At 42.8% G+C, this 12,526-nt stretch overlaps 1 protein-coding gene across 21 annotated transcripts in view; it reads left to right on the top strand.

The window, feature by feature from the left end:
- The window catches only part of EPB41L2 (erythrocyte membrane protein band 4.1 like 2), a 205,865-nt gene that overhangs the window by 178,804 nt on the left and 14,535 nt on the right, over nucleotides 1-12,526 (top strand). For 10 of the 21 annotated variants that reach the window (XM_036024704.1, XM_036024705.1, XM_036024708.1 and 7 more), the window contains 6 exons: nucleotides 91-144; nucleotides 344-907; nucleotides 2,738-2,860; nucleotides 4,885-4,983; nucleotides 6,047-6,127; nucleotides 10,150-10,260. In XM_036024704.1, coding sequence (XP_035880597.1) covers nucleotides 91-144; nucleotides 344-907; nucleotides 2,738-2,860; nucleotides 4,885-4,983; nucleotides 6,047-6,127; nucleotides 10,150-10,254 — 1,026 coding nt within the window. In that variant the 3' untranslated portion in view covers nucleotides 10,255-10,260. The remainder of the gene's footprint in view (nucleotides 1-90; nucleotides 145-343; nucleotides 908-2,737; nucleotides 2,861-4,884; nucleotides 4,984-6,046; nucleotides 6,128-10,149; nucleotides 10,261-12,526) is intronic. The other 11 variants (XM_036024720.1, XM_036024719.1, XM_036024718.1 and 8 more) reach the window with 5 other exon arrangements.

Below are 12,526 nucleotides of genomic sequence, written 5' to 3'. Positions count from 1 at the left end.
TCTGTCTTCGCAGTGTCAGATGTGTGCTTTGGTGGGTGTCGAGGTAAAACTTTATTGATTTTGTGTCCTCGGTTGCTTTTTGTTTCGCAGAAACGCGCTCCTGAGTCAGAAGGGCCTTGCACTGGAGCCATTGATGCTGTTAAGGTTCTCCCCTTTTCCATGTTAACACCATTGCCTGACGCTCTGACCCCATCACGTTCTCCCCGCTTCCCTTTCAGTCAGCCATCATAATCATCTTTGTTTTCCTCCATGACATGAACGTACCATCAGTTAATTTGGGTTGCCGTCGTTTTTATTTATTCATGTATTTTTGTTTTCCCTCATCCACTTCTTTTCTGTGCAGAGTTCACATGAGACTCTGAATGTAGTGGAGGAGAAGAAGCAGGCAGAGGTTGGGAAAGACGAAAGAGTAATCACAGAAGAAATGAACGGTAAAGAGATATCACCTGGGAGTGGTCCTGGGGAGAGCCGTAAGGTGGAGCCTCTGACACAGAAAGACTCCACCTCCCTGTCTTCTGAGAGCAGCAGCAGCAGCGAGAGCGAGGAGGAAGATGGGGGAGAGTACCGGCCCCACCACCGAGTGACCGAGGGCACCATACAGGAAGAGCAGGAGGAGTACGAAGAAGAGGTGGAGGAAGAGGCCAGCCGAGCAGCCAAGGTAGTAGAGAGGGAGCAGCCAGTGCCAGAAGCCAGCCCAGGCAAACAAGCAGGTGCCAGTGTAAGCACAGTAGAGACAGTGGCCCAGGAGAATGTAGTTGCCCCAAAGGTATCTGCAGAGAAGAGTGTACACGAAGGCGCCCTTAAGCAAGACGTGAGCGAAGATACAGAGGACGAGCAGCATAAAGTTAACGGAGAGGTGTCTCATGTTGACATTGATGTTATGCCACAAATTATTTGTTGTTCAGAGGTAAATGGGAGACTCAAGCGGGAGCTAAACTCTGGAGCTATTTCTCAGGTGGAGAACACCTGCCTTTCTTCTCCTGTCCTCCCAGTTCTTCCCTCAGCTTTTTCAGCAAGACTCTGATTTTGAGCTCTCACGGGAGGAAGGGGAAGGCACTGCTTTGTAGGTTTTCTGCCAGCTCGGGTTGCTAGCTTCCTTACTGCAACTGAATCACCTGATCCAGTAAACTTGCCTGCAACACCAAATCATTTTTCATTCTTAGTTTCACATCTGAATTTTTCTTTGCATGTTTTGGATGTTTTCAACTTTTTATCTTGAGTTGCACTGCTTCCTAAATACTTCATGCCTTTCTCATTGGTTTAATTAGAAAGTTGTATGTGTGTTGTTGAAAAACCAGTCGGTGTGAGTGTGTGTGCTGCTTCTGTTTGACTGTGGGTTTAACTGCTTGGCTCATTGTCTCTTCAACTTGAGAATTTTGGAAATGGCAGTGGGCTCTGATTACCGTAGTGCTCTGAGCGCAACATCTGGCAGTGATAAAAACAGTGTTTCCTGAATGCCACTGTGATTTCCGTTTTGAGATTCCAAGGACTGTATGGTTTGGTTGAAGACACTGCTTTCCTTTTAGACAGCCAGAGGTTAGGCTGCTTAATCGGAGCTTAGTCTTCTCCTTCCGCCCCATCATCAGTTCTGGATTATTCACAAGCTGATCGTGTGCATGGATCGCATCTGCATTGGGTCTCAGTCTTTTCTTTTTTTCTCTTCAAGAAGAACTTTCCTCACTCCCCTTAGATTAAGTCTTCGTCTCTAGGTGCAGCGCCTCTGAATTGGAAGTTAAAGTTTTGTTGAGGGAGGGCTTACTTCCAGGTGAATATGTCTTGATTCTAAAATCAGGTGCCCACAATGTAGGAGTTATCCATATTTGCTCCCTTTGATGAGCTGGAGAATCTTGAAATAACTTTGTCTTAAAGTAGTTAAATGGATTTTTATTATGTTACTTTAAATTTCCTGCTTCCTTGCAGAGAGCACATTTGCAAAAGTCTTGGAACACTCTGAACTATTATTTCCCACATTTACCATACATTACACTTGGGAATCTTCTCTCAAAGTACTGTAGTATTTTGGTAGTGGTAATTAGTCTGACGCTGTATTAAACATCTGTGCTCAGCTGACTACAATATTAACAGGCTGTGAACCTCTCTAACGTTTTTAATTGTTCAAAGCAGTAATGCAATATTAGTGGACTAATTCTAGGTAGAACAGTTTAACTTATGTAGCATAGAGGAAACACTGCAAGTTTTAGACAAGTGTAATCCAAAACAGTTATACTTGAAGATAATCCTTCTGAAAATGAGGTCTCCTTGTCAGCAGAGCAAGAAGAAAAGAGCAAAACTTAGCCTAACCTAGGTGGTGTACCAATTAAAGGCCATGAGCCGTCACACAAACCACATGGTTTTCTAAACTGCAGGAAAAATCAAGGCAGGCCACTTCACATAGTTCATTCTGTTTTTTTCTTTTTCAAATGTATCATCAGTTGCCCAAAGCTAAAGTTTTGTTTTCTATCACTGTATACCAGGCTTGACATGTACGTAATTTGAGACCATCATAATTTGAAAGCATACCTTAATTTATGGAGCCATTATGTTAGCTTATTCTTTTCCTTTGAAGGAAAGTGTTTTTCTTTGGTTTCTTTTTTAAGATTACTTACTTTTACTCTCTTCTTTTGTGTATGAGTGTGTGTTTGGATATACATATTTATTCCAATTATTTTGGAAGGTTCCATTAAGTGCGTTTGCTTCATTGCCTTTAGAGCTCATTTTCTCTTCCTTCTCGCCTCAGCCACCCGTGGTGAAGACAGAGATGGTGACGATTTCCGATGCCTCACAAAGGACAGAGATCTCCACCAAGGAAGTCCCTATTGTCCAAACCGAGACCAAAACCATCACGTATGAGTCTCCACAGGTACAAAGGCTCTAGATTTGGACTGAGTTCTTTTTTACTTTGTTTCTTTTTTCATTCTGTCTTCTCCTAGTTTAGATGTTTCTGCCTTTGATGTAGCTTTTTATATCTCCATTTCGTAATTGTACTTCGACAGTATAACTTGTTATACTTCTTAGATTGAGACAGAGAACTGTAATCAGATTGGTGACCCAGTGATCACAGGGGGAAGCATACACACGATTGCTGAGGACGGGCAACCCCAGTCTTGTTCGTGTTATTCTAAGCCATCAATGACTTGATGTATCCAGGAGTACTGATGTACATTTGGGAAGCAGATCACCTTAGAGTTTATTGGATATGATGTCATATGTGGATTAGTAGGATTTAGGCATTCCCTCTCCCCGCCCATGCAGACAGATCCAGTCAGCTGACTCTCGCTTGCCAGTATACACACATGTGCACACACACATTTGTGCTTCTCTTCCCAAAGACATATGCCCTCATTCTTACATAAATGGGATACTGTGTGTCTAAATAATCAAACTTGTATGTTTGGTTTTAGGTATTCAGACATTGATTCTGTAAAGATTTGAAATGAGCATTAAGACAGCTAACCGTAAGGGTAACAGAAGAAAAGAAAGTACTTACGATTTCAAAATGGAGCTGTTTAGAAATTTGTACAACTATTTTCTCAACTGAGAAATTTAATGTGTCTAGTAGGATTGTACCATGGAGAGGGATGGCAGATTATTATCCTCTTGAAATATTTTTTAAAGCATTTAATGCGTGTATGTGTGAAACATTCCTCAAAGTTATTTTGGATGTGCTATCTTAACTGTGCATAAATCCCACATGAGCACAAACAGGTGTTTGATGAATGGGTGTGGTGGGAGAGCATGTACTCATCTGTTTCTATGGTGATAAATGCCCTCGTAAAGAAATACATAGCAGCCTGGCTGAGTGGCTCTGTGGGTTGGATCCTAATCCCATATACCAAAAGGTCACAGGTTCAATTCCCGGTCAGGGCACACGCCTGGGTTGTGGGTTTGATCCCCAGAGTGCGCACAGGAGGCAACTGATCTGTGTTTCTCTATCACATCGATGTTTCTGTCTTTCTCTCCCTTCCTTCCTCTCTAAAATCAGTAAGTATGTATCCTTGGGTGAGGATTAAAAAAGGGAAAAAAATACATTGCATGGACCACACTTAAGAGAGATTTACTCTTGCAGTAATAAAGGCTCTGGACCTTCTAGTTATTTTCTTCTGTCAGGAAACAGGAGGCAAACATATACATGGTGATCTTAACATAAACTAACATTTAGTTTATGATTTTAATGTAAACTAAAACCAGCTTTATTTGGCCAATAAACTCTAGAATTCTACATTTCCTAGTACCAAACAAGTTAAAACCTATTTAAATATCTGCACAGGACAGAGACAGCACATGCATACATACTTGCATTTAAATCAAAAGATACATATTGAAATATGTATCTTTATATATAGGTATATATATTCACAACACAAACTATTACAGAAAAAATGTCATTGAAAAGTCTATTAGAGATGAGCAAACCATCCTAGTTTAACCAATCCTCGTTAGGTTCTGTTGCTTGGTAATCTGAGAAGTCGTTCTATTTTTACCCACCTGAGCTAAAACAATGAAGCCAGCCCCTCTGGTCACTGTCACTGTGGAAACTTCTCTGCCTGGGTTTCTGCTTTCTTTTTCAAGCTTCTACAAATGGCTCCAGTCAAATTCTCTCTTGACCTCCTGATAGCTCTCAGTCCCACCTCCTACTTCCACTCTTTTTTCTCCCTCCCGTGCCTGAGGTTTGCCTCCCCACGTGCATTTAGCCTTTGCTTTTACTCAGTTTAAATGCCAGCCATTCTCCTGGTCAGTAAGTTACCACTGTAAACATGAAAAGGCAGATAGCATCTTCTGCCAGCTGCAAAGATGCTAAATGGTGCATATTCAGTGGGGAGGGGTCTTCTGTGACAACATAATGGAAGTTAAGCATTGCTTTGTGTTTTCCCCCATTATCCAAAGGTCGATGGCGGGGCTGCTGGCGACTCGGGCACGTTGCTGACCGCCCAAACCATCACATCCGATTCCATGTCGACAACCACCACCACACACATCACCAAGGTAAAGCAATCCAGGGGAACCCTAGGGAGAGGATGGTACATTGCAAACAGGATCTCTTCTGAATTGTTTCTTTGTTCCTATACACACTTCAAGTTATACACAGACAGTGCCAGTGGGATAAAAATGTGGACATTTAAAGTATGGAAGAAATCGAACTCCACTGACAAATGATTTAAATCACATTGCAATTTTGTGTAAAATATAAGGGGATAAAAATGTGTTATGAATAGCTGTATTTAAGACAGCTACAGGAAAAGAAATAATTTAATAAAACTGGAAACACAGGTTTAGTAAGTACAAAGTGAATGACGATTATTCAAAAATTTCAACAAGGTCTTCAAATAATGTAAATTTTCCCTCAAGGATTTAAGATTCTAGTATGTCAACTTGGGATGTATTTCCAGGTCATTGTCTACATGTTTAACACCAGATGACCAGTGATTCCAAAGGTGCGGTCTCTGGTGTGGAAGTGGGAAGACCGTGGCCCCACTCTGGACCTACTGAAACCCTGGTTGTGTTTTAAGAGGCCCTCTCAGTGATTCTCTTGCTACACTCATCAGATTTCTAACTCCAGCCTTACTTTCCATATCGAGAATTAAGCAGACAAAATAACATCAAAGTTTGCCGAATATAAAGAAGATACTGAAATTGTTAGAATTCCTTGTAACTTTACATAAACCAAACCATTATTTCTTCTCCTTTCTTCTTTTAAAAATCGACCAATTGGGAACGAAGAAATTCAGGAAGTTGTAACAGAATGTCCCAGTGGTGGAGCTATGTGGATTAAATGGCAGCTGTTTCCCTTTAATGTCACCTGAATATTGATAAATTAGTTTAAGGTTGCTTTCAGTTGAAAAATACTTATGGATGCCTCAACTCGAACAGGATTCTCTATTGAGCTTAGAAATAAGAAAAGTTTCCAGAACCTCAGTTTCCCCACTCAATGTGCATTGCCTTACAATGATCAGAAGATCCAGGTGTGCTCCATCTCTGTCTCCTCTGATTATGTGTGAACATGCTTTAGTGATTGCTGTTTCCCCCTTCTTTTCTTTATGCCGTTTAGACTATAAAAGGTGGAATATCTGAAACAAGAATTGAGAAACGCATCGTGATCACAGGAGATGCAGATATCGATCATGACCAGGTAAAGACCTGAGGTTCTGGTTCTGAAGTTGACTGTTTATTTTCTAAGTTTTGCACCTGTCGTCTGTCACATAAAATATATCCCGCCCCTTCTCCCGAGCCTCTGGGGAGACTCCCCTTCCTAAGCATGGCACGAAGGCACTTCAGAGCCTGGACACAAGCTGTCCTTTCCACCTTCCTAACGCTGAATCAGCATAAAATATGGATTGCTTCTTTGGTTTTGACTCAAACTGCACAGAAAGCCAGTGGGAAACCCTTTGGTGAGGATTGCTGGCAGCCATTAGGTATTCATGTGGGCCTGGTTTAAGGAAAGTCTTCAGTTACTAAAAAGCGAATGGTGGTTTAATGATAGTGACTTCAAAAAATAAGAAAAGCCACTAACTTTGACTTACGCTAATCTTTAGGAACTTAAAAAAATTTTTTAGAGCATTAGAAAAGTTGGGCTATTTTCCATTAATTATTGCTATTATTGGGGTAGGGAAAGGTAGTCCAAAGTGTCTCACAGAGTGAAAATTCAGCTGTATTCAGAAAAAAACTTTGAAGGAATTGTGCTTCCATTCTAATGTGGAGCATAATGCACGCCTTTAAAAGCAGGCGATGACTGGAACGGCTGGAGACTTGGACAGTAGTTTTAATTTTGGACAGAGTCCCACGTGATAAGTTTTTGTTTTATTTTCTGAGTGATTTCAACTCAACTTTAAAGGGGGCCAAGCCATTTTCCCTTTACGAAAGGGACTCTCAAAGAGAAGGAAAAGAAATGCTCGGCTGACCGCCCCAGCTGGAGGGCAGGGACCAATGTTCGCTACCCGGCTTTGAGCGCAATATTGAACTCGGGCAAGAGAATTTTAGAAAACAGAATTTCTCATTTAAGAAAGATGCACTATATGTGACCAAAATAGAAATACTGTGCCTTCAAGAAAAATTACTGTATTTTTAAATCCCCGTAAGCATGATTTTACTTATATGTTTCACATGTACTGCTCTTATTTCCTTGAAATATTAGAGGCTGAAGGGTTACCCCAACTCTGTATTTTGACCTGAGGGCACAGATGTCTAGTGAGGGACCAGTACACGTGCCTCTTTTGTCACTGGGAAATGAATTGCCTACTTGAAAACCAAGCCTCCAGTTCCCCGTGTGGAGGATTTCTCTGCTTCTGTTCACTGATGCAAGCTTGAGTTCCCACGACCTGAAGTCAGAGCAAAGGCATTTTTGCTTTTTTGCTGGAGGACCCTCGCTCTACAAGCCTTTCTTGAATTCCTCCAGTGTGCTAGGCAGGAGCCGATGACATTCCTTTGACTGTGGTGGAAGTGAAAATTGGGGTCTTCTCACAGCCGTCGTTTCCTTTACCCTCTGTCTTCTCTGAACGGAGGCCCTTCCCCGCTTTCAAACACCAGTTTCCCCCGTACGGATTACCCTCAGGTGTTATTCTATGTGCCTTCTTTTGTGTTTTGGCCTGTTTTTAACCGAAAACTCAAATTCAGGCCATAGTGTCTCTGAAAGACCAGTGGTAAAAACACTGAAATCTGAGTACGCTCACACGTTCCTCACTGTTGCCGCAAAGACGCGCGTCTCGTTTGTGTGACGTTGTCTCGTTTGTGTGGCGTCATCTCGTTTGTGTGACGTCGTCTCGTTTGGTGACGTCGTGCTTGGGCTGCATTAACACCGAGGTGAAACACTTGGGGTGGGCAAGATCAGAGGTGTACTTTTACATAACATTCTCACGTCTAATTCTAAGATGGCATAAACTTTTTTTAAAAAATAAATTTGATTGTGGCTTTTGTTATGTTTATCACTAGAAGCTCATGATGAGTTCACTTGCCCTTTAAAACCTGTAATGAGATGATGGCACTATTTAAAGTTAAAGGAGGTTAATCACCTCTCTGCCCCAAACTGATGTTGATCAGGTAGTGTCTGTAATATCACTGACACTTTTTTTAGCTCCTTGCCTATAATTAAAAGAATCTGAAGAGTGGAAGGAATCCCTTCACCTGAGCAAGATAGGAAAAGAAATGGAGTCCGTTTTGTGCGGGCAGATCAAAGCGGCGAGCTTGCACAGAGCCTCGCTCGGCGCTGCTTCACCCTGTGCTGGCGCTGACGCTCTCATCGCTCTCCCGGGCGGTGTGGACGGCGTGGCCGTTGCTCCTCAGGCAGCTGTCAGCTGAAGGGCACCAAGCAAAACCCAGTTCTAATCAAATAACTGCTCAGTTTGGCAATGTGATATATTTTCTCACAAAAAATGTTACTGTAATTTAACATTTAAGTTACTTAATTTCATGTACTGATATCACGGAATGAGAGGGACTAATGGCAAACTGATTTCAACTCTGTTTGTAGATGATTATAGCAATTGGGGGGTTCTCTGCTTTTCTAATTAAACATGTTTCACACGTGTTACTTTCCCATGAGCATCATTTATGTTTTTGGTTTAACAATTCCACTGCTTTTATGTAGCTAGATCTTAGGAGTGAACTCAAACTCAGAAGGATCTGATAGGTTGCCTGTAGCTACATTTGGCTCCCGTCAGAGCTTGTCCTTCCCGAGTTGGATTCCACAGACCCACACGGGGTAGACAGTGTTCATCCTTCCAGTCTTCCCCCTTCCTCCTTCCCCCGAACACACACAAACGTAAGAGCCACACTCCTGTTCCCATTGCAGCCCCCACACAGGAGCACGTTCTGCCCTTCTCTGAGCTAGGATCCCTGCTCTTCTCCCCGCCCCAGTCTTGCCCTCCAGCCTTCCTGCTCTCCCAGCCTGACAAATGGCTGTGCTCTTACTCAAAGTGGAGGCTGTTCCCTCGTCTGGCTTTGCTCTTGTCCTGACACAGGTCTCCTCGTACAGCTTTGAGCACCTGCCAGGTATTTTCCAAGCTTCTGTTGCAAAAGATTTTTGATGTAAAAATCTCTTTTTGTAGTTTTACCTTTTTGTGTGTGTGGAGTGAGGCTCAGGGTTTTGCCCAGTAACCTTCCAGCTGCAGAAACTCCATTCCAAACAAGAAGTGCAGTTGTCCTCTTAGGCAGGTGACAGCATCAGGAAAAAATTGTGCTGCTCTTTTGAGATGCATATTTTCCTTATGAGTTAGGGTGCTCTCTAGCCCAGTAGAATTCCTTTTTCGTCTTAGAGATCCATCCTAGATTTCGAGTGTTGTTCTGTGGTGGTTCTTTTACTTTCCCCAAGACCTTGTTAAACATCTCTCCCCTCTGAAAAATAGGATCTTTCCACTTTGCCGCGGCGCTCGCCCAGCATGCATTTTCTGACAGAATGTGGAGAAACCTTGTGGCTTTTCACAGCCTGGTCCAGACAAGAGAAGCAGCGGAAGGACACCCGGGGTCCCACTGCTGCCCTGCAGCCCCTCGGCAGGATGGCCTTGGGAAAGGCCCATGGACCTGAGCCTTCAGTGCTCAGCCGTGAAATAGGGATCTGTACTATCGTCATTGCTGCAGTTTTACTTGTTCTTTGCCTTCAGTGTTTATAGATATTTTTACCGCAGCATTTTAGTTCAGTAAACATGTTACTCAAACATTTACTTGAGAGCCCAAGAGGGCTGGGTGAGCGAGGCTTGGTCCTGCACCCTGGGGTTTCAGGCAGTGGGGCAGCAGCAAGTGCGACTTGAGTGTACAGGGCAGGCACCGGGCTAGGTGCTGTACATCACCCCTTCCATCCTTAAAGCAAGCCGTAAAATGACCTGTGCAACTTGCACTTCAGGCTCAGGTTACAGGTGCGAATGCTCAGGTGAGATCCTCTTTCCCCAAGTCTCATGGTGAGAGCAAGGCTGGGATTCAGAGCCATTGTGTTTCTTCCACATTATTATTTAAAAATAGACTGGAGAAGTGGGGACTTTGGGGAAGTGAGAAGCATTCTCTGAAGTGAACGGTGAGCCCATTCAGATCTTCCTGCTTCCTCAGAGAAAGCAGTAGAACCATCGTGGCTCGACACGAAATCCCAAGTGATGAGTACACTTGTGCTTTGCATCCTGAGAAGAAGCCTCTTCCTGCGCTGACAATGCTCTTTCCTGACCCTGGCAGGCGCTGGCCCAGGCCATCAGGGAGGCCAGAGAGCAGCACCCCGACATGTCCGTCACAAGAGTGGTGGTGCACAAGGAGACTGAGCTGGAGGAAGGGGAAGACTAAGCTAAGGTAAGAGCGCGCCTGTTGTCTGGGGCCCTTCTCGTGACTGCTCAGTGCCTCTGAACCTGCTGAGGGGTGTGGGATGGGCTTCCATATTGCAGTGTCTGTCTCCTGTAGTCCCATTCAAGTTTGCAGATGGTGGTATCCCCAAGTACCTCTGGTCAGACTACCTGCGTAGAGTCATAAACTTTCCACCGATGGGCGTGTGGTGTTAATGGCTGCCATGTACTGAGAGCTGCCAATAATTGACGTTGCAGGGTGCTCTACTGCTTAAAAGCACACTACTGCAGTTACCCTAATTAATGGTCACAATGACCCTTAGAGGAAGGTGCTATTGCCTTCATTTAGATGAGGGATTTTCTTACAGGGGTCACAAAGGGAAAGGTGAGTTTAATCCTTTTAATGTAGACATTAATAATGATATATCAGAGAATGAACCATAAAAGGAAATGATTGCTTTGACTATATAAAAATGTAAAGCTTTAATCAAATCAACAAAAGTAAAAGATAAATGACAATATTTAATATGCCTAGCAGAGAAAGGATTAATAGCCTGAACATATTATGAATGCTTATATGTCATCAAAAAATTTAAACACTTAAGTAGAAAAATGGGCTGAGGATTAAGCAAGTAAACCACATAGAAGCCAAGTGAACATTAACAGAAACATGGATTTATGCACTATTGCGTAAATCAATGTCAATTAAGAATTCAGTGTGCAAGTTTTCACTTATAAATCTGGCAAAGTTTATTCTTTTAGCCAGTGTTGGGGAGGTTGAAGGAGGAAAAATATATTCATATGCTGTTGTATAAATTAGTAATATTTTCTGGAACACAATTTGGCAAAAACCTGCATTAAACATGCCTATCATTTGTACTTAAATACACAGAGATGTGTACAAAGATTTACCTACACGTGTATGTACCACATTTTTATCCGTACTACAGTAGGGGCTGCATGTAGCTTATGCCACCGTTGTTACGTGATGGCTAAATATAGCTACTGAAAGTTGTGCTAAAGAATTCTTAACGAGATTGTCAATGCTCATGATGACATATGTATTCAGATTTTAAAAAGCAGGTTTTATCCCACAGCATGTATACTGAGATTGCTGTTTTGTTTTTAAAATGACCCATGTGTTGATCAGTCAGTAGATAAATGCCCCACGGGGTGGCTGGTCCCAGAACACACATCATGCACCCCGTGGCAGGGCCAAGTGCTTTTTCATCGCAGGAAGCGGGGGCATTTATTGCCCACCCATTGCACAGCATTCTCTCTGACTTTTTCATTTTTGCCAGTTTGACAGATTTGAATCTGTCAAAACTCATGATGTTTTAATCTTGCCAGATCTCAAACTATGTGACATTGGGCAAATCAGTGGGGATGGTTCAATCTACCTTTCTTAACTCATAGGATTTATTATAAAGGTAGAGTAAGATAATGAGTGAGAAATTAAGAAACACTGGGTATTTCTCCTCTGAATTTTATGAGTCAGTTGTGATCACTGTGAATATTACCAACACTCTACCTTCATTTGTGGCATTTTCATAGGGTTTAAAATGAATTTGTTGTATCAGTTATCCCTGGCACCTTACGTGCATTTTTGCAGTGGGGACCCACATACATGGCCTTTGAAGTCTGCCTGTCTTTGAGGTCATCTTTTATAAGCAACCTAGTTAAATGTATTTGGGAAACTAAAGTATACATTCACATGTAAGGTGAGCAAACTAGATTAATTTGGAAAAGTTTATTCATCCATTCAAAAAAATATTTGAGTGCCAAAATGTGCTATAGAAGGGCTAGGCATTGAGGATTCAAGTTGTCAAAATTGGTAGAAGAAACAAAATACAGATTTGAACTGCTATTTAACCTATTACTTGAGAAACAAAGTTTGAGTTGAAATCTTAAGAAGGAATAGGAGTTACCTCAGTGTCACAAGTCATTTTACCATCAACACCCCCTACCCCACCCCCAACCAGCTGCAGCCTGTTTTCGAACAATTTCCTTTGCTGGTTCTGGTTAGGGCTGAGAAGAGTGTGCTTCTACTGCTTCAGCTGCCCTCTGGCTGCCCTGCCGGGGTTGCACAGGGGCAGCAGGTGGGCGAGGCAAAGAGCAGCACCAGGACAGTGTCCGAACATCAGAAAAGAGTGAACAACTGTGTGCCTGTCCCAGCTCCCCTTTTCAGATGTGTAAAGCTCTCCTCCTGACCTCACCTCCCCCTTCGGAGGAGTTCGAGCTCTGACGAAGCATTGAATGTTGGGGGTGGCGGTGGG

This window comes from Phyllostomus discolor, chromosome 4 (genome assembly GCF_004126475.2).
Source record: "Phyllostomus discolor isolate MPI-MPIP mPhyDis1 chromosome 4, mPhyDis1.pri.v3, whole genome shotgun sequence".
NCBI classification, from domain to species: domain Eukaryota; kingdom Metazoa; phylum Chordata; class Mammalia; order Chiroptera; family Phyllostomidae; genus Phyllostomus; species Phyllostomus discolor.
This window is presented reverse-complemented; position numbering and strand designations above follow the sequence as displayed.